The sequence below is a fragment of the Rhineura floridana genome, chromosome 20 (genome assembly GCF_030035675.1).
Source record: "Rhineura floridana isolate rRhiFlo1 chromosome 20, rRhiFlo1.hap2, whole genome shotgun sequence".
Classification (NCBI taxonomy): domain Eukaryota; kingdom Metazoa; phylum Chordata; class Lepidosauria; order Squamata; family Rhineuridae; genus Rhineura; species Rhineura floridana.
Genome location: NC_084499.1, coordinates 10,466,637 through 10,493,852, shown reverse-complemented (window position 1 = coordinate 10,493,852; position 27,216 = coordinate 10,466,637). Strand labels below are relative to the sequence as shown.

The 27,216-nt window shown below is 43.5% G+C and overlaps 1 protein-coding gene across 5 annotated transcripts in view; it reads right to left on the bottom strand.

Annotated features, from left to right (window-relative positions):
• ASTN2 (astrotactin 2) overlaps window positions 1-27,216 on the bottom strand; it is a 773,365-nt gene that overhangs the window by 383,671 nt on the left and 362,478 nt on the right. For all 5 annotated transcript variants that reach the window (XM_061604310.1, XM_061604311.1, XM_061604312.1 and 2 more), the window contains exon 7: window positions 14,286-14,453. In XM_061604310.1, coding sequence (XP_061460294.1) covers window positions 14,286-14,453 — 168 coding nt within the window. The remainder of the gene's footprint in view (window positions 1-14,285; window positions 14,454-27,216) is intronic.

The window sequence follows — 27,216 nt, the reverse complement described above, 5'->3', positions numbered from 1 at the left end:
CCGAATCTGCATGACCCTGGTTGTACTGTTCATCAAATAATATAGCCTCTAATACAGACCCTGATTGCTTTTACTGACCTTATTAATTGTTCATGAACACATGCAAAACTCCACATGTTTCTGGTCCTCAAGGAAAATAACAATAATAATAATTTGTACTTTGGTATCCTCTTCAGCCGCAGAGGCTCAGGATGATTAATAAAGTTCCCCAAAACAAAAAATAATAATGTACAGAAAACTCTTGAAGCCTGAGCATTTACAGCGTCTGTCTGTGTGTGGCTTTCAGCAGGAACAGAGATCAGCCCTCCTTCCAGCTCGAGGCTGTGAGCACGCTAGCCGCCCACAGCAAAGCATTTCCATTGGCCTCACCTGGAGGGGTAATGGGTTGATCTGCCAATCAGTTATGAAATCTCTTTGAATTTAAAAAACACACACTCAAGTTGATCCCACCAGGTTTTACAGTAAAAGGGCTGGGGTTTGACTAACATTGTGTGCCCCCATTTTCAGAAAAGAGAGCTGGAGACATACTGGGACTGCTGGAGCAGTGTGTCTCTACCCTTAGACTTCACCTGTGGAAGGGGCAGCTCTCAGCTAAACTATTAACTAACCAGCTTTCTGATCTCCATAAAGATGACAACATTCCCTGAAACAATTTATTGCTCCTCCAGGCTTCTAAGACACATTTTTTTAAAGGGAGGTGGGAATCAAATGTTCAATTAATCAAATGTGCAAATTTCCCTATATGGCTTAATGCAGTCTAATGGAGAAATGTTGGATTTCCACTTATTAGACATTGTGGTACTTCCCTTTTTCTTTTTTTAAAAAGGCATAGACTTCAAGACCTAGCCCCAAATTAGGACTAACCACACTAGGATCCAGATCAGCCCTCATTTGTTGACAATGTAAAAAACAAACTGCAATTAGAGGCACAGATATGTAGCTAATATAATGTGTTGTTTGGCCATGAAAGAACTCTCAGGGTCTGAGGGCTCACTAAGAAAGTTTGTAAAAAGCAAGTCCAAGGAAGCTCTCTCTTTACATGGGCAAGTTTGTTTGGGGAAGGATGCAGGCCAGGGGCTGTTAGGATGCTTGACTGGCAGTGAAGATAAATCCCATCTGAACTTCAGAAGGGGTCTGAAGGACTCAAGTGATAAAGGGGCTTGCATTTCCCAATTTGTTTTGTTTCTAAATGCTAGTAATTCCAGTATTCACTGACATCATTTCCTTCTATTGAACTTCTGATAGCAATTCCCAAATGCAACACATGTTGTCTCTCCCCTCAAATGAGTCTTCGAAGCACATTGCCTCAGAATACAGAGGTTTACTGCAACATGTTATACATGAAAAACAGATCAGAATCTTCAAAATAGAAGAGGCAGGCTATTGATGAGGATCAGTAAGTACCAACATATTACACGAGCGCTGTATCACCTGCAGTCCAAGCCTAACTCAAAGTGCTAGTTTTAACCATAAAAGCTCTGAACTGGACCAGATTACTTGAAGAAATACCTGATCCCATACTTTCATAGAATAGTAGAGTTGGAAGGGGCCTACAAGGCCATCAAGTCCAACCCCCTGCTAAGTGCAGGAATCCAAATCAAAGCATTCCTGTCCAGCTGCCCCTTGAATGTCTCCAGTGTCAGAGAGCCCACTACCTCTCTAGGTAATTGGTTCCATTGTCATATGGCTCTAACAGGAATTTTTTTTCTGATGTCCAGTCGAAATCTGGCTTCCTGCAACTTGAAAAAAAGGCAGGCAAAAACCAAGATGCTAGAAAAGTAGGAATTTATTGTATGTTTAAACCCAATGCATTTCAGCCTGTTGATTTTCAGGCCTTCATCAGGGGAATGCAGGCTAACGAGAAGTTCAAATGAGCAGACCATTTACAACAGTATAAACGCCTCCAACACCCATCATCCTTAATAAGCATGGCCAATGGCAAGGAATGATGGAAGGTGTAGTTCAGCAACATCTGGAGGGCCAAAGGTTTTCCACATCTCTTGATACAACAATGGACATTTATCCTGATTTGCTTGTGGGGTGTTTATATGTCTTCTCATTAGACATTTGTTCATTCCACAGTTTTCAATGCATTTTCCCCTCACTTTGCTAACAGCAGAAAATCTGTTCTTTTTTAAAAAGTGATTGGGTGTGCTAGGTTGATATAGCCCTTTAATCCACTAAATGTGGAAACCCAAATTTCCTGGTATGCTCTTGAATCTCTCATGTAAAATAATGACACCCTGGAGCCACCCCTGTGCCTGTACTATTGTCTTTTAAGTACCAGTTGAAAACCTTCTTGTTCTCCCAGGCCTTTTAATAGCTGTTTAATGGTATTTGGGGCCCTTGTATTAAAATTGCCCCCGCAGGCTTTGTGCTAGTGCTAAATAACAATAACAACAACAACTAAATGTTTTCTTCCTAAGGTTTGTGTGATGTTTTTGAGTTTAAATTTGTACTGTGAGGTTGGATAGGTAACATAAAAGTATAACATGAAAATGTAAAACCAAAGATCTGCCTCTGCTTCCCACAGTGACCAACCAGATGCCTCACGGAAGATGACAAGCTGGGCACAAAAGCAGTAGCCCTACCCTGTCATTTACCCCCAGCAACTGGTATTCAGAGGCAGGCTACCTCTGAACATTGTATGTCCCGTTGTGCTACCATGACCGATGCCTGTAGATGGATCTCCTCCCCAATTCCATAAATCTGTCTAAGCCCTCTTTTAAGTCATTTAAGCTAGTGGTCATCACCAGATCTTGTGGCAGTGAGTTCCACAAGTTAAACTAAATGGCATACAAAGAAACAATTTCTATTCCTTGTGAAATCATAAAGAAAACAGCATGGCCCACAAATAAGCAACCCCCATAATCTCAAGACATGCCTATACTTCTTTTGAAGGAGGCATAAAACACCAGTAATGCCAGACATGTCTAAAGGACTGTGAAAAATGTATTTGCCTGGTCTATGTTGTAAACATCTTAAATATGGAACATCTTAGGATTACTTGAAGAAAGCCCCAGGTCCAATGCCTAGCATTGTCAATCAGATGGCAAGTGACGGGGAGGATGGTTGCCTGAGACCCTGAAAGCGGCTGCCTCTCAGAAAGTTCAATACTGGGCAGTGGATGCCGGTGTCTCCAAGTCAGTGGGGCAGTGGAATCTGCTCTGGGTTTTAGTCCAAACTTTCAAGAAACTGTCCAAGATGATTCAGCACCTTGAAGAGCTCCTTCAAAGTTCAGACAAAAGCCTACAGTGGATTCCATTGCCCCACTGACATGGAGCTGCTGCTGTTATTGGACTAAACAGACAAAGAGGCATAGTTTAAGGCTGTTTCCTATTCTCTTGCTCCCAAATTCTTATAGCAACTGGTGTCTTTGCAGGGGTGTAGTTTACACCAGATGTATTCACCCATGCCTCCCATGAAAATGGCACAGACACAGGATATTGCCCTGTCTGTTTAGCGCAAAATGGGAGAGTTGTCAGAGGAATGAAGAAACATGACCAATTTGAAAAAAGTCTTGCTTCCTTTTCCTAGCTTTGTGAATAAGGATAGACAAACTCACCACTAATAGAGTTTGGTGTATATAAAGCAACAAGAATGCATGAATGAATAGTCTGGTAACACTGATGGTTGACAGAATAAATCAATGTATGGTTTATTACTCACGGGAAATAAAATCATTCTAAGTACAGGCATATAGATGGCCATTATGGAGTCATGAGGCTAACACTAACTAACTTATCAGAAAAAGGAAATAAAGCCTGAGAAAAACAAACAAGTGGTTTCTAAAGAAGGAATCAGAGAGAGAAGAATAGGTTGCCTTCCTGTCTATTGCTCCCCCACTGGTTCAGGTTACTTGTTACAAGCATTGATGCTTTACTCCCAACACGCACTACCCTACACTGATGTGGAGAGGGTAATTACCTTCATTCTGCACACTTAGCACAGTCTAAGTGCTAAGTGTTGGGATATACATTTATATACATGGCTCATCATCTGCCTTAGTTTATACACAAACAGTAGTTTGGCCATTTTTGTTTATTATACATGGAAACATCCTCTACATATCTTTACTGTACTTGTAATGTTGATGGTTTACTAATCAAAGACCCATAAAAATATTTTGTAAAAAAAATGGAACAAACACAACTCCCTGGGTTTTCATGTCAGAGAGTCTGTGAATGTGTGTGTTTGCTGCGGTTGTTCCCAGAACAAGCAACTCAAAAGCAGTATCTCCAGATCTCAGCTGATACTGCTGTTGGGATGATGTCTCACTCAGTTGCAGGGACTTGGAAGAGGCCACATGATGTGGATATGCTTGGAAGGGCACATTTGTGTCTGCAGTGAGGATATACCCTCTGAAGACCTCTTTGGATCACTCTTCCGCTATGGTCCACCTAAATCATGCAATGTTAATTGCCCCCACGTGTGATCATGGCATAAGACAGAAGGCATAACAGCATCTGTGCTGCAATCCATCCCTTTGCATGCATCATCCTGGCCTGTGTTCTCCTTTCTCATCCAACTTCTACAAACCAAACTACATCTCTGTGTTTTACTATGCAAGCCACCCCAAACCATGAACCAGATTGCTGCCGGCAGCCCCGAGTGACATTTCCATGGGAAAAAGCCCAAAGGAGCAGCAGCCAAACAAACAAGCAAACACGTTCCCTGTATCTCCACTAGTGCTTGCCTAAAATAATAAAGCCAGATGAGTCTCCTAGTCCCATAAGCATCCCAAGAAAGCTGCAGATTGATTGATCCTCTCCCTAGAGCCTACGAGATGCTGGCTGAATGTCACAGGAACAATTTCTTAATCCAGTATCCAAAGACAGTCTGAAATTGTTGAGCATGTGACAGGGCTATGTGGCATCTTCCAACATTTAACCATGCCACAACTGCCAGAAGGTGCTGGGACTTAAACTGCTTATTCTACAGCTTGGGATGGTGGCTCCCCTGTGGTGCGGTAGGCAGGGTCCAATCTTCAGATCACCTCACCCAGGGAGAGAGGCCACCCCGGTCTCCTACTGGAAGAGCAAGGATGACCCCTTAACCCCCAGTAGTGTTCCATCAATGAGAGCTGGACGCTTGGCCCAACTGGCACACCACCTTAGTGGAAAAATGTACAAACTTGCAGAAATTAAGGTGCAAACTACCTGCCCCATAGAAAAGGAAAGAACCAAGCGGAAAAGGCAGGAAAGTCACCAGGCACCTCAGTCAGAACTAGGAACAAGGCATGAAATCCCCACAGAGGCCCTAACTACCAGAAGCCACTAAGATCCAGCATGACCCAGACCCTCGGCACTGGAAGGAAAAGGTGGAGGAATGCCCTCCAGGAACCCCCTGGGAAGAGAAGTTCAGGATAAGAATTTCCATTTATTCCCCAGTGGCTCCTGGAGGGTATTCTACAGCTTGGGATATAAGAGAGCATTAACAACCTCCTGGGAAAGGTTCCAGTTGAGGGAAGGTCATGCATGAACAACCCCATGCAAAAAACCCCTCCCGAAAGCAGCATCCACTGAGGCCCAGGAATCAATTTTGTAGTGCTTAGCAACGGTATGCAGGGATGCCCATGTGGCAGCTCTGCAGATTTCTGAGAAAGCCTCCCTTAAAGGTCACTGAGGTGGAAGTCCACCACAGAGAATGGGCTGTGAGCCCTCCCGGCGGTGGTTTACCCAAAGTCTGGTAGGTCTGGGTAATGGCCTCCTTTAGCCACCGTGAAATGAACAAAGAGGAAACCTTCTGACCCACAGTCACCCGGTCAAAAGAGATGAAGAGTGCCTCTGACTTCCTGAAACTAGTGGTCCTATCCAGGTTGTGTGGTGAAACTAAGCACTGTATGCCTTGCCTTACAACAAAACATATACTTCCCCTAAACTACTGTCTTATATTAACAATCCTGGATGGGTTCCTATTAAGCGATTATTGGATTTTAGGAGCATATACCATGAGCTGCAAAAGCTACTTGAATTTTCTTCTATAATTTCTATTCTTTAAAAGGCATCTGCCTCATAATATTGTGGCTAAGCGATTAATTGTCACTTCAAGTTCTGCCTTGCGGTTACTGCATAGAGCCTGCATCCTGTTTTACCTCTGAGGGCTAAACTAAAAGTTGACTCACTTCCTGGTACTTCTTATTGTGCTTTGAAGTGGCTTTTGGTACTTTGAGATACAGAGGTCAACTGCTGTGGGTTGAGCCTGTCTACGCATCTCATAACCACATCGATTGATCCAAAAGAGCTTGCAATGTACTTTCGGAATCTTCCAAACCTTGGGTGACTGTTCGGCAAAAATTACAATGGTTCCCTGGGGGAAATTCCTGTCTATCCAGGTCTGCATTTGAGTGCAGCTAACCGGATTTTCATAAAGTGCTGGAGAGATTCTAGCCACTGTGGGCTCGTCCTCCCGTGACAATGCCCTCTAGGAGCCACTAGGGAATGGGCTGGCCTCAACACTTAAAACCCAATGATAAATATGGCGGGTGGCATGCAAAGCTGTGTGGGTGACATTTCACTCATGAGACGAGACCTCCCCTTCCCTTCCCACACACACCCCAAAACTGTTCCAGAGGGTCTCCCAACCCTCTCAAGCAGATTGTTGAGGATTTTTGAGGGGCTGTCCAGGAGAAAAGGGGGAAGCCCATTGCATGAGTGGAGTAGCAACACTGGAAACAACCCACTGTCTCCCTCACTACACAAACGCCTGCTGGAGCTAGAGCACTTGGCAGGCATGACTGGGAGGGTTCTTTGTGTGTTCTGAGAGAAATGCACAGGTTGCCTATTTGTTCCAGGGCCCAATTCAAGGTCTTGTCTGAAAGATCAATTTCTCCCATACAGACTAATCCAGGAGCTGTGGCCATGAAGGAAGACTCTGTCAGCAGTTCTGTCACCCTCCAAAGTTTGAGGAATAATGGCATGTGGAACAGCCTACTCAGTAGTAACCCCCAAGCTGGAACTCCCTCCCACTGGGTGTGTGGCCTGGTGTCTACACTGTACACATTTTGGCAGCACACCAAGGAACACCTTTTCATCCATGTTTTGGGGAATGGCTGAATGTGAGTTTCCCTTCTGTATCTGATGCTGCATTTTGGATTGGTGTTTCATGCTTTTTGATTTTTTTATATGGATGTATTTATATTCTCATGGTACCCCACCCTGGGGCTTTTTTATTAAGTGTGGTTATTTTTTTATAGAATAAATAAATAAAATGAAAAAGTGCTCAAAAAACAGTAACTAAAAAAAACAGTGACGGAAGGGCCAGCTATAATTCACAGGGCTAGGTGTTCTGCAGTCTGGGTGCAGCCATCGATAAGGTCCTGTCTCTTGTCCTACTCAATTCTGATTCCATAATAGATGGAACATCAAGAAGGCCCTCCCCATTATATCATAGGGTGTGGGAAGGATAATATAAGGTGGTTTCCAAAAGTAGCTGCAATCCACTTTCATTTCCAACATTCATCATCAAGTACTGTCAAGTGTTAAAAAGAACTGAGAACATAAGAACATAAGAACATAAGAAGAGCCTGCTGGATCAGGCCAGTGGCCCATCTAGTCCAGCATCCTGTTCTCACAGTGGCCAACCAGGTGCCTGGGGGAAGCCCGCAAGCAGGACCCGAGTGCAAGAACACTCTCCCCTCCTGAGGCTTCCGGCAACTGGTTTTCAGAAGCATCCTGCCTCTGACTAGGGTGGCAGAGCACAGCCATCATGGCTAGTAGCCATTGATAGCCCTGTCCTCCATGAATTTGTCTAATCTTCTTTTAAAGCCATCCAAGCTGGTGGCCATTACTGCATCTTGTGGGAGCAAATTCCATAGTTTAACTATGCGCTGAGTAAAGAAGTACTTCCTTTTGTCTGTCCTGAATCTTCCAACATTCAGCTTCTTTGAATGTCCACGAGTTCTAGTATTATGAGAAAGGGAGAAGAACTTTTCTCTATCCACTTTCTCAATGCCATGCATCATTTTATACACTTCTATCATGTCTCCTCTGACCCGCCTTTTCTCTAAACTAAAAAGCCCCAAATGCTGCAACCTTTCCTCGTAAGGGAGTCGCTCCATCCCCTTGATCATTCTGGTTGCCCTCTTCTGAACCTTTTCCAACTCTAGAATATCCTTTTTGAGATGAGGCGACCAGAACTGTACACAGTATTCCAAATGCGGCCGCACCATAGATTTATACAACGGCATTATGATATCGGCTGTTTTATTTTCAATACCTTTCCTAATTATTGCTAGCATGGAATTTGCCTTTTTCACAGCTGCCGCACACTGGGTCGACATTTCCATCGTGCTGTCCACTACAACCCCGAGCTCTCTCTCCTGGACGGTCACTGCCAGTTCAGACCCCATGAGCGTATATGTGAAATTAAGATGTTTTGCTCCAATATGCATAATTTTACACTTGTTTATATTGAATTGCATTTGCCATTTTTCCGCCCATTCACTCAGTTTGGAGAGGTCTTTTTGGAGCTCTTCGCAATCCCTTTTTGTTTTAACAACCCTGAACAATTTAGTGTCGTCAGCAAACTTGGCCACTTCACTGCTCACTCCTAATTCTAGGTCATTAATGAACAAGTTGAAAAGTACAGGTCCCAATACCGATCCTTGAGGGACTCCACTTTCTACAGCCCTCCATTGGGAGAACTGTCCGTTTATTCCTACTCTCTGCTTTCTGCTTCTTAACCAATTCCTTATCCACAAGAGGACCTCTCCTCTTATTCCATGACTGCTAAGCTTCCTCAGAAGCCTTTGGTGAGGTACCTTGTCAAACGCTTTTTGAAAGTCTAAGTACACTATGTCCACTGGATCACCTCTATCTATATGCTTGTTGACACTCTCAAAGAATTCTAATAGGTTACTGAGACAGGACTTTCCCTTGCAGAAGCCATGCTGGCTCTGCTTCAGCAAGGCTTGTTCTTCTATGTGCTTAGTTAATCTAGCTTTAATAATACTTTCTACCAGTTTTCCAGGGACAGAAGTTAAGCTAACTGGCCTGTAATTTCCGGGATCCCCTCTGGATCCCTTTTTGAAGATTGGCGTTACATTTGCCACTTTCCAGTCCTCAGGCACGGAGGAGGACCCAAGGGACAAGTTACAAATTTTAGTTAGCAGATCAGCAATTTCACATCTGAGTTCTTTGAGAACTCTCGGGTGGATGCCATCCGGGCCTGGTGATTTGTCAGTTTTTATATTGTCCATTAAGCCTAGAACTTCCCCTCTCGTTAACACTATTTGTCTCAGTTCCTCAGAATCCCTTCCTGCAAATGTTAGTTCAGGTTCAGGGATCTGCCCTATATCTTCCACTGTGAAGACAGATGCAAAGAATTCATTTAGCTTCTCTGCAATCTCCTTATCGTTCTTTAGTACACCTTTGACTCCCTTATCATCCAAGGGTCCAATTGTCTCCCTAGATGGTCTCCTGCTTTGAATGTATTTATAGAATTTTTTGTTGTTGGTTTTTATGTTCTTAGCAATGTGCTCCTCAAATTCTTTTTTAGCATCCCTTGTTGTCTTCTTGCATTTCTTTTGCCAGAGTTTGTGTTCTTTTTTATTTTCTTCATTCGGACAAGACTTCCATTTTCTGAAGGAAGACTTTTTGCCTCTAAGAGCTTCCGTGACTTTGCTCGTTAACCATGCTGGCATCTTCTTGGCCCTGGCGGTACCTTTTCTGATCTGCGGTATGCACTCCAGTTGAGCTTCTAATATAGTGTTTTTAAACAACTTCCAAGCATTTTCGAGTGATGTGACCCTCTGGACTTTGTTTTTCAGCTTTCTTTTTACCAATCCCCTCATTTTTGTGAAGTTTCCTCTTTTGAAGTCAAATGTGACCGTGTTGGATTTTCTTGGCAATTGGACAGTTACATGTATGTTTAATTTAATAGCACTGTGGTCACTGCTCCCAATCGGTTCAACAACACTTACATCTCGCACCAGGTCCCGGTCCCCACTGAGGATTAAGTCCAGGGTTGCCGTCCCTCTGGTCGGTTCCATGACCAACTGATCTAGGGAATAGTCATTTAGAATATCTAGAAACTTTGCTTCTTTGTCATGACTGGAACACATATGCAGCCAGTCTATGTCCGGGTAGTTGAAGTCACCCATTACTACCACATTTCCTAGTTTGGATGCTTCTTCAATTTCATATCTCATCTCAAGGTCTCCCTGAGCATTTTGATCAGCGGGACGATAGATCGTTCCCAGTATTAAGTCCCTCCTGTGGCACGGTATCACCACCCACAACGATTCTGTGGCGGAGTCTGCCTCTTTTGGGGTTTCGAGCTTGCTGGATTCAATGCCTTCTTTCACGTATAGAGCGACTCCGCCACCAATACGTCCTTCCCTGTCCTTCCGATATAGTTTATATCCAGGGATAACCGTATCCCACTGGTTTTCTCCATTCCACCAGGTCTCCGTTATGCTCACTATATCAATGCTCTTCTCTAAGACCAAGCACTCCAGTTCTCCCATCTTGGTTTGGAGGCTCCTAGCATTAGCGTACAGGCACTTGTAAGCAGTGTCTCTCTTCAAGTGTCTTTGGCACTTGTGGTTAGGCCTGTGGTAATTTTGCTCTTCTGAATTTATATCCTGTGCCCCTGCTCTCACAATGCCTACTTCTAGGCCTACCCCTTTTAAAATTTCATCATTTCTTTGGTTTTTATCCCAGGGGGGAGGTTTATTCCGAACCGGACCTTTCTCAGCTCCTGTCGGGTTTCCCCCCTCAGTCAGTTTAAAAGCTGCTCTGCCACCTTTTTCATTTTAAGTGCCAGCAGTCTGGTTCCATTCTGGTTCAAGTGGAGCCCGTCCCTTTTGTACAGGCCCGGCTTGTCCCAAAAAGTTCCCCAGTGCCTAACAAATCCAAACCCTTCCACCCGACACCATCGTCTCATCCACGCATTGAGACTGCGAAGCTGGGCCTGTCTGGCTGGTCCTGCGCGTGGAACCGGTAGCATTTCAGAGAAAGCCACCTTGGAGGTCCTGGCTTTCAGCATCCTACCTAGCAACCTAAATTTTGCTTCCAGGACCTCACGGCTGCATTTCCCCATGTCGTTGGTGCCAACGTGCACCACGACCACTGACTCCTTCCCAGCACTGTCTACCAAACTATTTAAACGACGGGCGATATCCACAACCTTTGCACCAGGCAGGCAAAACACCTTGCAGTCTACACGCCCATCACACACCCCACTGTCTATGTTCCTAATGATCGAATCACCCACTACAAGGATCCCTCCACCCCCTGGAGATATATCCTCGGCACGAGAGGATAGCTGCTCATCCCCCAAGGAATGGGTCCCTTCTAAGGGATCGTTTCCCTCTTCCTCAGCTGGATGCTCTCCTTCCCCGAGACCATCGTTCTCCATGATAGCAGGAGAGCTATCATCGTTGGAGTGGGACACAGCTATAACGTCCCTGAAGGCCTCCTCCACACACCTCTCTGCCTCTCTCAGCTTTTCCAGGTCCGCCACCTTGGCCTCAAGGAAATGAAGTCGTTCCCGGAGAGCCAGGAGCTCATTGCACCGAGAGCACACCCACGACTGAGAGTGTTGTGCTTCCCCTCCCAAGCTGTTCACAAACCCTGACATTTAATAAAAATGATGAAGACATGGAATTTCAAAGGGAAAGGGCACCTGTTCAACGGCAGCATCCATGCATTTCATAAAAGCTCTTCAATATCACCTGACAGTTACTGTGATTATTCAAATGGCAGCATCTAGTCAGCCTAAAAACATCAAAGCAAACTGAACCAGACCAAGAACTATACAAGACTTAATGGTGATTTGATTAACAGTTAATATTGTCACCTCACAGTGCATTACCAAAGGCAGAGAACCATCAGACCAGATGGTAACAAATAACTCAAGAACATAAGAAGATCAGACCAAAGATCAATCAAGTCCAGATTTCTGTTCTCGTAATAGCCAGCTAGATGTCTGTGGGAAGCCTGAAAACAGCATCTGAGTGAAACAGGACTCTTCCCGCAAGTGATTCCAAGCAACTGGTATTAAGATATAATGCACCACCATCATGACTAACAGTCATTGACAGTGCATGAATTTATGCACTGCCATTTTAAAGGCTGTCCAAGTTGGTGGCCATCAGTACATGTTGTAGAAGTGGATTTCGTAGTTTTAACTATGTGCTATGTGAAGAAGCACTTCCTTTGTTCTTAATCTCCCAGCACCTGGATGGCCAAGCTTCTAGTATTCTGTCTACCCTCTTTCTCCACAGGATGCACAATTTTGATACACCTTCCCCCTTACTCTGCTTTTTTTCTAAACTAAAAAGCCCCAAATATTTTAACTTTCTCCTCACATGGGAGTTGTTCCTGGCTCTTAATTATTTCGGTTGCCCTTTTCTGAACTTTTCCCAGCTCTATAATATTGCTTTGTTCTTTGTTTTTAGTTGCAGCAACCAGAACTGTACACACCGTTACAAGTGCATCTGTACCACAGATTTGTATAATGACATTATGCTATTGGCATTTTTATTTTCAATCCCTTTCCTAATGATCCTTATCGTGGCATTCAACTTTCCACAGCTGCTGCATGGCAGGTTGACATTTCCATCCAGCAATATGCCACCGCCCCAAGATCTCGTTCCTGGTCAGTTACCACCAATTCAGACTTCAATTAGCATATGTGAAGGTAGGATTTATTTTATTTTGCCCCACTATACACTTGCTTATATTGAGCTGCATTTTACCATTTCAATGTCCATTCAGTCTGTCTGGAAAGTTCCTTTTCGAGAAACTTGTATCCTTTTTTTTTAATAAATTAAATTAATTTTTAAAAAAACACCTGAACAATTTGATGTCATCAGAAATTTGCCCATCTAACTCCAGATCATTTTTGAACATGTTAAAAAGCACTCCATGTTAAAAACCCTCCGTGGCACAGAGTGGTAAGCGGCGGTAACACAGCCGAAGCTCTGCTCACGGCCGGAGTTCGATTGCAACGGAAGGAGGAAGTCGAATCTCCGGTAAAAGGGGTGGAGGTCCACTCAGCCTTCCATGCATCCGTGGTCGGTAAAATGAGTACCTGGCATATGCTGGGGGGTAAAGAAAAGCCGGGGAAGGAACTGGCAATCCCACTCCATATATACGGTCTGCCTAGTAAACGTCGCAAGACGTCACCCTAAGAGTCGGAAACGACTCGCACTACAAGTGCGGGGACACCTTTACCTTTACTTTTTAAAAAGCACAAGTCACAATAACGATCTTTGGGGATCTATACATCTTGCACAGCGAAGACAGGCACACAGAATTCATCCAGCTTCTCCGCACCCCTCCCCCCTTCTTTAACACACCTTTGACACCCTTGTTGTTCAAAGGTCCAGTCGCCCCTCTGGACAGTTTACTTCTGGTATATTTAAAGATTTTCAAAATTAGTGTTGTAGCGCTTCATGGTTTCAGCAATATGCTTCTCAAACTTACGTTTGCTCTGAACAGCTTATGTCCGATTAGTAATTCATGGGATTTAAACTTCGTAGCATGGAAGGAACTGACTGGTGCCAAGACATTCTTGACACTGCTGGGAACAGGGTTAGCCAATGACAATATTCTGCTTTATCTTACACAGTTTTTAGCACATGCTGTAGATTCATCATGCAGGAAGTTTTGCCAGAAATAAGGCAGCTTCCCTTTGCACTCAAGTGTCTTTTAGATAGGACAGCTATGGTGCAGAAGCTGTTATTTTGTGGGGTCATTACATGGTGTTCTTGTACAGTTTAAAGTAAGTCTTTGTGTGATTGTACGGGTCTTTACCACACACTCAACATCCAGCCAGAACTGTAGAAACATTGTCAGATGGTAAGGAACCATGTGTCTTATAGTGTCAGATGGTAAGGAGCAGGTCTCTAAGCTAATGCAGCATCCACACTGTCACTGGAACATCTAAAGCAGTACCTCAGTTAAGGAGGCATCCAGGACAGGTGAACAGGTGGTCTCTCAGAATTCACCAGGAAGAATTGAGTACACAAAGACCTGATTGAATGTGTCATTTCCACCCTGTCTGCGCATCAAAGCAAAGTGGCTTCCAACTACAGGACTTGCGATGTTTGGAAGGAAGTCATCTGCCCCACTCTATTAACTCCTCCCAAAGGACTCTGTCAATTTGCAAATGCATGCCCCAATCAAAGGACAATCATAGCACCCCAGAAAGATTTCCCTAGACTAGCCAGGAGAAAAACGTAAAAAGTCAACATTCTTTTTACTGCAGTGGTTCTAAAAGTAACACCTCTCTGCTCCATTTTGCAGTTAATGCCATAACCTTCAGGGTCCACTTACCAGTCTCTTCATCACACAGCTGTTCGCATGCATCTGTAGTCCTCTGTCCGCAGAGATCCCTCACCCAAGGAGATGTGGCATTGATTTGATAATAAAGGGAGAGCTTTGCTGGATTCAGCCAGTCAGATATGTCCAAATAACTTCCCTCACTTACAACAAAACTGCTCCCTGCAGGTACACAGAAAACAGAGGGAAATAAGTTAGTTCAGTAATACGTCAGCAGTCAGAACTGTAGATCCCAAACTACAAGATTCCAGGAAGCAAGCCCAGCTCTGGTAGTGAGCTAGGTTGGGCACTGTTTGAGGGCCCAGGGGCTCAGAGGGGGGCCCTCACTTGGTCCAGATCAACCCAGTGGGTCGATATACCTTATGTATGTTCTATAATATCAAATATTATTGATTTATGTACTTTGCCTGTACAAGAATGTTGCCAGAGTGTTCAATTCCTATTTTGGTTCAATCTTCTCCCAAAAGAGGGTCTTTGAACCTCCTGGGAAATGTGAAGTTGAAGGGGCAGGACTGCAGCTTGAGATTATAGACAAATGGTCAAGGAACACCTAATTACTTTGAAGAAGTTCAAATCTCCAGGGCATGACGAACTGCATTAGGAGTATTGCATTAGGAGTACTGAATTGGAGTACTGAAGGAATTCGCTGAAGAACACTCTAAACCACTGTCTATTATTTTTGCACAGATGACTGGAGGAGGGCTAATGTTGTCCCCATCTTCAAAAAGGACAAAAAGGAGAAACCTGGGAACTACAGATCAGTCAGCCTGACATCAATCCCTGGGAAATACTGGAGCAGATTATAAAGTGGTCAATCTGTAAGCACATTGAAACAATGTAGTGATTACTAGAAGCCAACATGGATTTATGAAGAACAAATCCTGCCAAACTTATCTCATTTTTTGATTGGGTAACCTCCCTGGTAGATTGTAGGAATGATGTGGACATAATATATCTCAACTTCAGATAAGTTTTTGGCAAAGTACCCCATGATATTCTCATTAGTAAGCTAGCTAATGAGGGGTGGATGGAACAACTATCAGGTGGATCCACAGTTGGCTCCAGAATCATACTCAAAGAGTGATTATTAATGTTTCCTTCTCAAACTGGGCGGAGGTAGTGAGTGGGGTACTACCAGGCTCAGTCCTGGGCCCAGTGCTCTTCAATATTTTCATTAATAACATTGATGAGAAGATGAGGGGAATCCTTATCAGATTTGCAGATAATACAAAATTGGGAGCGACAGCTAATACCTTGGAAGACAGAAACAAAATTGAAAGGGACCTTGATAGGCTGGAGCATTGGGCTGAAAACAACAGAATGAAATTCAACAGGGATAAATGCAAAGTTCTACACTTAGGAAAATGAAACCAAATGCAGTTATAACATGGAGGATATTTGGCACAGAAATACTACACGCAAGAAGAATCTTGGGATTGTCGTTGATCATAAACTGAATATAAGCCAATAGTGTGATGTGGCTGCAAAAAAGGGAAATGCTATTTTAGGTTGCATTAAGAGAAGTTTAGTTTCTAAATAGCGTGAAATATTGGTTTCCCTCTATTTGGCACTGGTTAGACCCCATCTTGAGTACTGCATCCAGTTCTACACACCGCACTTTAAGAAGGATGCAGACAAACTGGAACAGGTTCAAAGGAGAGCAACAAGAACGATCAGGGAACTGGAAACAAAGCCCCATGAGGAGAGTCTGAAAGAACTGGACATGTTTAGCCTGGAGAAGAGAAGACTGAGGGGAGATATGACAGCACTCTTAAAGGACTTGGAAGGTTGCCACACAGAGGAGGACCAGGATCTCTTCTTGATTGTCCCAGAGCGCAGGACATGGAATAATAGGCTCAAGTTGCAGGAAGCCAGATTTCGACTGAACATCATAAAAAACATCATAACTGTTAGAATGGTACAACAATGGAACCAATGACCTAGGGAGGTGGCGGGCTTTCCAACCCTGGAGGCATTAAAGAGGCAGCTGGACAGGCACCTGTAAGGTATGCTTTAATTTGGATTCCTGCATTCAGCATGGGGTTGGACGCGATCGCCTTATAGGTCCCTTCCAACTCTACTGTTCTATGATTCCAAAAAGGGGATGTGAAATGAGATTATAACAGAGACCACATGAGTTAATTTTAAATGTGAGAGAGTGGTGTATACATTTTATGATGAAGAAATGGCTCTCATCATTTCAAAAGATTAAAATGTTCCATTGGGCTTTTTCTTTACAATAGGTCAATATTTTGATAAATCCATCAAGGATTGGGCCAAGAAGTAGTGTGGTTTAAGGAGGAAAGCAAGGAGACGAGGGGCCCATTGTCAGCCTGTGTCCAAGGGCTCCCAGAAACCTGGAGCTGCCCTGCAAGGAAGAGCGAAGAAATAAAAAATAATCCTCCAAACATTTCATGTACATTTGTAAATACAGCCTCTCCAAGGACCATGTGAGTCTGAGGCAGCACTAACACTCTATGAAGACATGAAAGGGCCCTTTGAAATGGGATCTAGAGGCAATGGGCAGAGTAGCTGACTGGTGAAAGGATGGGGTAGTGAATATTTTGGACAGCCTGTCTTATCTAGCCTTGGCTCTAGGGGGAAACATGTTTTTCTTGAACAATTTTCAAGTGATAGTGTGTGCTTTGCATGCAAAAAGAAAAAGGAAGGTCCCAGATTCAATCTAGGTTCAGTCCTGGGTGTCTCCAGGTAGGGCTGGGGAAGAATCGCATGTGAAACTCTAGAGTGCTACCATCAGTGTAGAAAATACCGACCTAGACAGACCCATGGTAGGATTTGGCATATGTTATTTCCCCACAAATGATTCCACAAATTGTAGAGCAGGAGCAAAAGAGTGAGAGCCAGTGTGGTGAGGTGGTCAGAATGCTAGACTATGTGACCTGGGAGATCAGGGTTCAAATCCCCATTTGGCCATAAAGCTCACTGGGTGACCTTGTGCCAATCACTGCCTCTTAGCCTAACCTACCTCACAGAGTTGTTGTGAAGATAAAATGGAGAAAAGAGGAATTATGTATACCACCTTGAGCTCCTTGGAGGAAAGGTGGGATATCAATGCAATAATGAAATAAATACATAAAAACACAGCAACGTAGGAAGGTGCCTTATACTGAGTCAGACCATTGGTCCATCTTGGTCAGTATTGTCTACACTAGCGGTCTTCAACCCTGAGTCCCCAGAAGCGACTGGACTACAACTCCCATTATCCCTGACCACTGACTAAGCTGTCCAGCAACATGTAGGGACCCAAGTTTGATGGACGCTCGTCTCCACTGGCTGGCAGTGGCTCTCCAGGGTTTCAGGTAGGAGTCGTTTCCAGCCCTACCTGGAAATGTCATGAGAGACTGAACATAGGATGTTCTGTGTGCAAGGCCAATGCTTTACGACTCAGCTAGGGGCCTCCTTCAGGCAGCTCATTGTTTTGAGTAGAAGCCGCAAAGGAGCAATTCTTCAGGTGTTCAGAACTGGAAAGCTGCAAGTTTAAGACGCCACCAAGTGATAAATGCCTGCACAATTTTTACCCTTGCTGAGGAACGACGACGATGACAAAACTGGGGTGGTGACAGGTCTCAAACAGATATTTTGCTATGATATTGGTGAGAAATCAGAACATTTTTAATAATAATAAATAACAAAACAGTTCCTTGTTGCCTACCCTCTTTCAGATTTGTTAGCTTCACCTTACATGCCATACCCCAGGCTTTAGCTAGCCAAAATCTACAGAAGGAGGGACAGTACAAATGCAGCTGGTTTGCTGGAACAACAAAGTACAAGATTCAGTGAACTCATATTCTCTGCTGGGGAAAGCTTACAAGTAAGGAGTGTAGATGAAATAGTAAAATAACTTGGAAAATTATGGGTTGTGTTCAGCTAAGTCCTACTCAGAGTAGACCCATTGAAAACAATACACAAGTTAGTCATGTCTATTAACTTCAATGGGTCCACTCTGAGTAAGAGTAACATTTAATACCTCCTATTATTATTATTATTATTATTAATAATAATAATAATAGGATTTGTAGAAATATTTATATTTAAATAATTTTATTTATTTATTTATTTATTTTTTAAATTTATATACCGCCCGACTAGCATAGCTCTCTGGGCGGTGAACAACAGATTAATACAAAATACAATAAAATCCAATAAAACGAACCACAAAGTACAGAGAATGGGAGATCTAAAAACAATTACAATACAATTCAAATCTCATCAATTGCCTTGTTGCTTGTTTTACTGCAGGTGTACATCAGAAATGCTGTATCTATAGCCATGTGTGTAACATTTCCAAGTTTATCCTTTATTTCTGTACTGGTCATTAGATTACAGCCTACATAAAGATCATTGAGTACGTGTAATCATTGTTTTTCTCATTTTTTGAATGCTATCTTAGTCCTCCGTGTTCAAATATCCCAGCTATTCACCAGTCACTCACTGCATAACACTGCAAGGAGAGGTAACGAAAGTCCCACAGCCTATTTTCAAAGCCTTTATCTGAATAGCATCTAAGTTTTGTAGCAAAGACCCTGAAGCAGATGCATAGGCCTGATGACAACAGTAATCCACGATAGACCTAATACACAATAGGACATCAGGAGCATTTTCTTCAACATCCCCATGTGTCCTCAAATGCTCTTCAAAAAATTTAATCTTACTTTCCATCTTTTTTACTCCAAACAAGATAACTGATGATGTGACTAACAAATATTAAAATTGTATTTATAAGAATATTTTAGAATTCATACAATATTAAATATACTTGTGCATTGTCATATTACACTGCATTAAGCATTTCTGTATATTTTTTTATTAAGAACAATAAATATATTAAAATGTAAAAAAGAAAAAAAATAGATCTTTTGCCTATTCCACACAGAGCTGGAAACTGTGTGTAAGTGGAAATTAATGAGCACGGGGCTTAAGAGAGTCCATCAAAATAAATAAATAAATAAACAAAATGGAGTAGCTACTTGTGTCTCACAGCAGAACATCATCGCCCAGAAAATGTCTACCTTTCTCTGGGTCAACAGGTTAGTGGAACATTAAGTCATATAAGTCCCTTAACTTAGTGAGTATTTTTTTTTAAAAAAATCATGCATGGACTGGTGGGAATATGCATCTTCTAATTAGGCAAATTGATTTTCAGTTGAGCCCAATCATTTCCTTATCTAATGTCTGAAGCCCAACATCTCTTGGGGGATTTCATGAACGCCAAGGTCCTCATTAACTCTGATCTCCAATTAGATTGATTATAAGGCTGTTTTCACAATTTTGCTGCAGAGATCAGAGGTGAATGGGGAGGGGGGTACTTGCCATCATGCCACATTTTGCAAAGTTAATGTCATGGAAACCACAAAAAACTTAGGAAGGATTTCTCAGAACAGCTGAGGAAGACAGACAACCTTGAGAGACAAAAACAAAGGAACTGACACTGTTAGCATGGGCACAGACCTCCAGTTACCTTGCTATTTTATGTCTGAAGACTAAGGCATTAAAGATGAATGGTGATCTACTTCATACACTTTTGAGAAGGCAAAAAAAAAAAATCCCTTAAAAACAGGAACCCAAACATCTGAATGAGCGAGCTGGTCCCTGTGTACGGAAAGACCAACTCAGACACTGGTTAAGGTGTATTGTTTAAAATATTTTACATCCTATGTCACTATCCAAAAAGCAATGCAAGGGCAAGGGCTAAAATAAATATTAAAAACAGGCACATATAATAAAACTATGCAAGCATTAAGTATCAGCACCGATAACACAACCAAGGTGAACAAGGTCAAAATGTACTGAGTTGCCTGCTATCCCAAACACCCTCTGAAATAACAGGCTCTTCATTTACTGGCCACATTCCCACATAACACTAAGCAAAGGTGTGTGGTTTGTTTAAGCCATAATGTGCACATGCTTGACCCTGTTTTGTTCCCCCCTTTGTTCAGCTGAGAGCAACAAACCACAAAAACTGGCTTAGATTGATGTCCAAACCAACACCCATGGTTTGTTCCTCTCCCAACAACCCACGTTCCAAGGCCAAAGTTTGTCCTTGGTTTCCCATTTAGATGTAACTAAGATGAGCCTTATGGTTTGGACAGAGGAGTGAAAGGTGAGCGTTTGAGCTTGGTTTAGCATTATGTGAAATATGGTCAGTGCTTGAACCCCATTAGTGAGGATGCCAAGAGCAAGTTCCATTGTCTAGATGCCACCACTGAGAAGGCCTTGTCTCATGTATCTACTAGTGACAACAACAAGGCAGAAAGGAGATGACACAAAGCAGAACCTCTGGAGAAAATCTAAGTGAGCAGGTAGATGCATGAGCTTACTCTGAGACTTAGGGCAAGATGTTATCCCCCAATTTACCTTCTGTAGAGGAGAAACATTTTGTGTAACGAGAAGACTGCCTGCTACTAAAAACTAAGAAAGCTTCAAACAGCTTCATTGCAATTTGGGACCCACCACCACTTACCTTGTTATATGTCAGTTTCTAGCCAGTAAGAAAATGAGTTCATGAATAAATCACTGAATATTCCCAATCATACGCCTTTTGAAAGCATGAAAGCACCATTGACAAGTACAGATTTGACTGTCACTGATTTTGGTATAAACGTTACAGCATGGGGACAACCAGGCCTGTAACAAACCAAGGAATGGCTAGCATTAGAAATTTTGGGGAAAAAGGGATGAGAGGTGCTTCTTCAAAGGGGTAGTAGGATACATAGCCTTCAGTGTAACTGATTTTTAGTTGTAGAAAGGCCCACAGAGAGATCAGTTTGGTTTTAATATGCATTGTCTTCCCTCCTCCAGTCCCACATTTGCATCAAAGCAGAGCTGGCTATAGCAGCTTCAGAAGTTCAAATTCTTCATCCGGAGGTCTCCATCAAAGTTCAGTGAGCCTGGTTAAAGTTTCCACAAGAAAAGCTTGAAGTTCTTTTTATTTTTAAAAAAGTACAATGGGATAAAACAGCCCCAGACGTTGTTCTTTCCCATATATATATAAATTATTTTTGATCATTTGAAGAAGAAAAAACAGTATTTTTTCCTTCCTCACTGGAGGTGCTGGCAGTCCATACACTAAACAGTCTGTTCCTACATTTCCTATTTAGCTGTGAGTCCTGCAAGACCTGGCCTCTGCTGTCTGTTGGGCCCAGCAGTGGGGAACCTCTGACCTACAAGGCCATCTCTCCAAAGCTATGCCCACCCATTCCACACTTAGCATCATACATGATGTCAGGTGTAGGGCAGGTAAAGACACAGATGCAAAGGAACAATCCGGGGCCTTAAAATGCACTCCCTGGCAAATGTGGGTGACTTAGCCAGTCATGCAAACGACAGTGAAGATAACAGGAAAACCTTCCTGGGGAGGGAATTCCAGGGACAGGTCACCACCACAGAGAAGGCCCTTTCTCTAATAGACACCTGCTGTTCTGCTACAGGGGGAGAAAACCAGAAAAAGATATCAGAAGATTATCTTAATTGCTAGGCAGGTTCATGTGGGCAAAGCAAGTGTCAAGTATCCTGTTTGGATAAGTTGTTTTCATCAGGCGACAACAGGAGAGGCAGAGACAAAGGACTGCCGGGGATCTCCCTCAGCTCTCCTGAAAGACCACTAACTGTTCACTTCTTCTCTCCTCAAAAACATTCCATTTCACCATGAAATTGTGCCTGAGCTTCTTTGCTCGCCCTTCTCCCAAACCCCTTTCCTTCTGCGTCACGTCTTTTATATTGTAACCCTGAGGGCAGGGACTATCTTAACATTGACATTTGTAAGCCAAAGAGTGGGATAAAAATGCTTTAACTCAGTGCAGATCTCCCAGTACTGGTGAGATTTCATCACTGTGGCAAACTCCCATTAACAATCTTGCAACCTTGATTTGAACCAGTTGAAGTTTCCATATACCTTTCAAGGGCAGCCTCATATATAAACCCATTGCAATAATCAAGCATGGATGTTACCAGAGCTTGGAAGTAACTAGTTACAAGTAACAAATTACTTTTTTGAGTAACGAGTGGGTAACTTCATTACATTTTGCTGGTAACAGAATGAGTAGTAACTTCATTACTTTTGAGGAGTAATTGTAATGTTTCCAGCATTACTTTTGTGCATTACTTGGGGGGGGGGGAGAAGGGGAAGTCTTCTGCTCCTCTGATTTGTGAATAAAAATTGTGTGCTTCAAATTGGGCTTCTGTGCAGCGTTGTCCTTCCTTCATGCTCTATGGGTGCTTAGGAAGCGACAAGGGAGGAGGTGGAGAGCGAGACGGGTGGAGAAAACAATTGTTTAAAAATTGACAGGAGTTGAAGGAGAAAAGAGCTGGAGGATATATATATATATACAAAAATATGTGTGTTGGGGTATCACCATTGCTGGGGGTGGGGTGAGGGGATGTGAGATTCTGTTATGCCATTCTGTTAATCTTATGGATAAAAAAAAAAATTCTACTACCCTCTGTGTGTGTGCTTATTTTTAATGTTGTTTTAGGTTACTTAGATGTGCAGCAGCCAAGGCCAGCACCTTGTAGTCAATTTCCAAGTAACTAAAATGCAATTGTAGCAATTACTTTTGAGTAAAATTAATCAGTTACTTTCAGAGCAATTGTAATTGTAACGGTAATTACTACTTTTGGGGGGCCATGTAACTGTAGTTTATTACTTTTTTAAAAGTAATCTTCCAAGCTCTGGATGTTACTCAAAGAATGAATTGCAGCCAATTTGCTCTGCACTGTGGGATTGAGCTACAGCGTGAAGAAATAAAAATAATATGTTGTATGGGATTTAACTCTGGACTCCACAAGGCAAATACTCTTTTCCTTCCATACAAGTTCTGCAGAAGTGCTAAATGGGACAACAAGGTAATGAACCAAGTCAACAAGCAGGAAGCTAATCGTTTAAATTGAGTGAATTGCTCTGCAATTTGCACCCTTTCTCACACTCCTGTAGCAGTCATGTATTGCAGCTTGTTCAGCTCTGAGAAGTAACAAGCAACAGTGCTTTTTTCATTGTTGTTTTTTGTAGTGGGGGGGGACTTGACACACACAGGTGTAAACACTTGAAGAAGCAGACATAATACTGGGTCACTTCTAAAGGTGCAAGACAAAAAGAGAGATTGAGTTTGTCAAAACAAAGAGTTTAAAGCCACACATTTAATTAAAACCAAGTGCAAGGTTGTTCCAAGCCCAGCATTTCTGTCTACAGAGATCAGGAGGAAAATTAGGGGAAGGCTGGTAATAACTGCATCAAATTCTGTGAGCATCACAGTAGAGACAGCCGTGGGGAAAGGAGATAAACAATCTTCAGATGGAACAATTAAAGTTCAGCTACACGCCAATCATGGCATGCTATTTGCGAGCTAAATGAAGTCACGGCTTATTTAGCACTCGGCCAACTTGGAAAGGGAGTACAAAACCAATGGAGCTGACTCTTATCTACATACCTTTCTAGCCTTTTAGATCCAGCGCTCTACAGCAGCCAATATTTTTATCATTAACTGGATTTAAGGCCTTCTCTTCACTGAGCCTGCAGCAGTACCAGCCAGCCAGCAACCTATTCAAATATAACTTACTGGCCAGGGGCAAACGTCTTCCACCTCATTGTCTAGCAATACCAGGCACGTGTTTCTGCAGTACTCTACCATTAATTTAGCATTTCACAGTCATGCATGGTGCATATAAAACCTCAGGGCAATTACAGCCTCTCATTACAGAAGGCCAGGCTGCATTCCAATCTCTCACTAGGGAGCCGTATTTTTACAATTGTTTTAAAAAAATGGCACAACATTTTGTTCCAACATCTGCCTCCAAACTCACTCACTCTCAGACATCCATACCCTTCAGCTGTTGTTGTTATATGCCCTCAAGTCGATTCCGATGTATGGCAACCCCATGAATCCTTTTTTTGGTTGTATTCATTGGGTTTTCATGGTAAGAGGTATTCAGAGGAGGTTTACCATTGCCTCCCTCTGAGGCTAGTCCTCTCCAGCTGGCTAGGGCCTGCTCAGCTTGCCACAGCTGCACAAGCCAGCCCCTTCCTTGTCCGCAACTGCCAGCTGGGGGGCAACTGGGCTCCTTGGGACTATGCAGCTTGCCCACGGCTGCACAGATGGCAGGGCACGTAACTCCTGAGCCACTCACTGTGGAGGTGATCTTTAGCTGGCCCTTGACACCCACCCTTCGCTACATTCTACATAAGGAGAGAGTGGCCACAAATGTGAGTGTGAGGCCAATCTCCTGTTCCAGAATACAAGACAGAGAGCAAACTATCAGGACCATGGATAGCTTCCAGTAGGACTGGAGGCATGATCAGGCCACATTTATGTTCCAGCAGTGGCCTAATCTTGCAGAGAGAAGTGTGTGTGTATTTATTTGTTATGTATTCAACAACATTTATATACTGCTTGAATGTAAAGGCCTATAAGCATTTTACAAAAAAAACATTAAAACTATAAGTGAAATAGTTAAAAACAAGTAATTAAAAACATATTTAAAGCAATTCAAACAGTTACTAACTAAAAAAATTAAAACAGATCAACATTTATATGGGACTGGAAAGGCATGCCAAAATAGATTTAAGTAGGAGCCAAAAGGAATACAGTGAAGGGCCCGCCTGATGTCAATGGACAGGGATTTCCAATGGGTAGGTGCTGCCAAACTTTAAAAAAAAAATCTTACAAGTATTAGGTGGCAACTGTAACCAGCAGGCAAATATGGGTAAAGGCGGTCTTGCAAGTAAACTGGTGCCAAGCTGTTAAGGGCTTTATACAGGAATACCTCGCTATACGGACCTTCACTTTACGGACACTCGCGAGTACAGACATACTTACAGTAGCGCCATCCCCCTGTTTACGTACGCTCGCTTCGCAAGAACGGACACTTAACCTTTGGTTGTGGCCTGTTCTTTCGGTGCGTGGGAGGTGGTGGAAAGGGACACGACCGCGCAAGCGCGAATCAGCTGGGAGGTGTGGTAGCTCAGCAGCAGAGGTTTTAGCGCGGGGATTTGAGGCTCCGCGTGAAGGAGAGGTGGCACAGTGGCGGCGCAAGTGAAAAAAGGTAGCGCTTCACTTTAAGTATATTTTCGGTTTACATACTCGCTCTGGACCCATTGCGTACGTTAATGAGGGGTATTCCTGTATACTAGCAGTAACACCTTGAACTTGGCCCAGTAACAAATTGACAACCAGTGCAGATCTCTGAGCAGAGGTGTTATACACTGGCAGGGTCTCACCCCCATCAGCAATCTGGCTGCCGCATTCCACACTAACTGCAGTTTCTGGATCTAGTGCAAGGGAAGCCCCAAATAGAGTGCATTGCAGCAATCCAGTCTTGAACTCACCAATGCCTGAACTGCTGCAAACAAGCTCTCCTGGTCCAGGAATGGTTGCAGTTGTCTCATCAAGTGCAGTTGGTAAAAGGTACTTCTAGCCATTTGAGACTACCTTGACCTCCAGTGACAGAGCTAGATCCAGAAGCACCTCCAGACTGCCTACCTGCTCTTTCAGGGGAAAAGTAACCCTGTCCAGGGGCAGGCAATTGACCAGTTTCTCAGACATGGGAACCACTCACCCACAGTGTCTTGCCAGAATTCAAGGTCAGATTATTTTTCCTTTATCCATCCCACCACTATGTCCAGGCATGAGTCCAAGGCCCGCACCGCCTCTCTTGAGTCAGATATTATGAAATAGAGCTGAGCGTCATCAACATACTGAGGACAACTTGCCCCTAAAATCCTAATGACTGCTTCCAACAGCTTCATATAGATATTAAATAGCATTGGGGATAAGATAGTATCCTGTGGCACCCCACAGAGCAACTGCCAGGAGGATGCAAAACAACCACCCAATGCTACTCTCTGGACTTGGTCCTGTAGATAGGTCTGGAGCCATAGTATGGTGCCCCCAATTCCCATTCCACTGAGCTGGTCCAGGAGGATACAATAGTCAATGATAGCGAAACCCGCAGAGAGATCAAGAAGCAGGAGCAAGGTCACACTTCCTGTGCCCTGTTCTCTACAGAGGTCATCCAACAGGCAAATCAAGGCTGACTCAGTCCCATGGTGACACATGAACCCAGACTGGAATGGATCTAGATAATCCATAGAATCATAGAGTTGGAAGGGGCCTTGTAGGCCATCGAGTCCAACCCCCTGCTCACAGCAGGAAATCCACAGCTAGAGCATCTCCCGCAGATAGCTGTCCAGCCTCTGCTTGACGACATCCAGCGAAGGGAATCCCACCACCTCCCTAGGCAGTGGGTTCCATTGCCAAACTGCCCTTACTGTCAAGAAGTATGCCATCCAAGAATGCCTGCAGCTGCCACCACTTCCCTCTCCACCAATTTCCCCCAAAAGTATATATTTTTGAATGGTTGATAGTTAATCCAAGGGGTCTAGGGCCAGTTTCTTTAGAAGTGTATGCAGCAGAGACAGAAATTCTGATATCCTGGAGATGGCCTGCTCAGCAGTTGATGAGGTCATATAGGTACGCTTTCCAGCAGCGCTAGAAAGCTTCCTGTGGCTCCTGGGAAGCTTGGTGTGAAGAGGGGTCATCTCAGGCTGCAGGTGGTTTGAGGAGGAGACAGTGGAAGTCTCTCTAGCTCAGGGTAGCCAATGTGGTGCTCCCCAGAAATTGCTGGGTTCCAACTTCCATCAGCCCCAGCCATCATGGCCAGTGATCTGGAATGATGGGAGTTGACGGTCAGCATCTGGAAGGCACTGCAGATCAGTCAGTTTGCTGGCTGCATTCCTGCAGTGATTCAAGAACCCAGTCCTACCTATCCTCGCCATCTTTGGGCCCTATGTGTAATGGGAGAGGAGGTATCAGGGTCCTGGGTCATAAAACTCATCAGCAAGATGAAATCATCGACTTGCTACTCATCCTTGTTCAGAGTCTCTCATTGCAATGTGCAGCAAATCCAACATAAT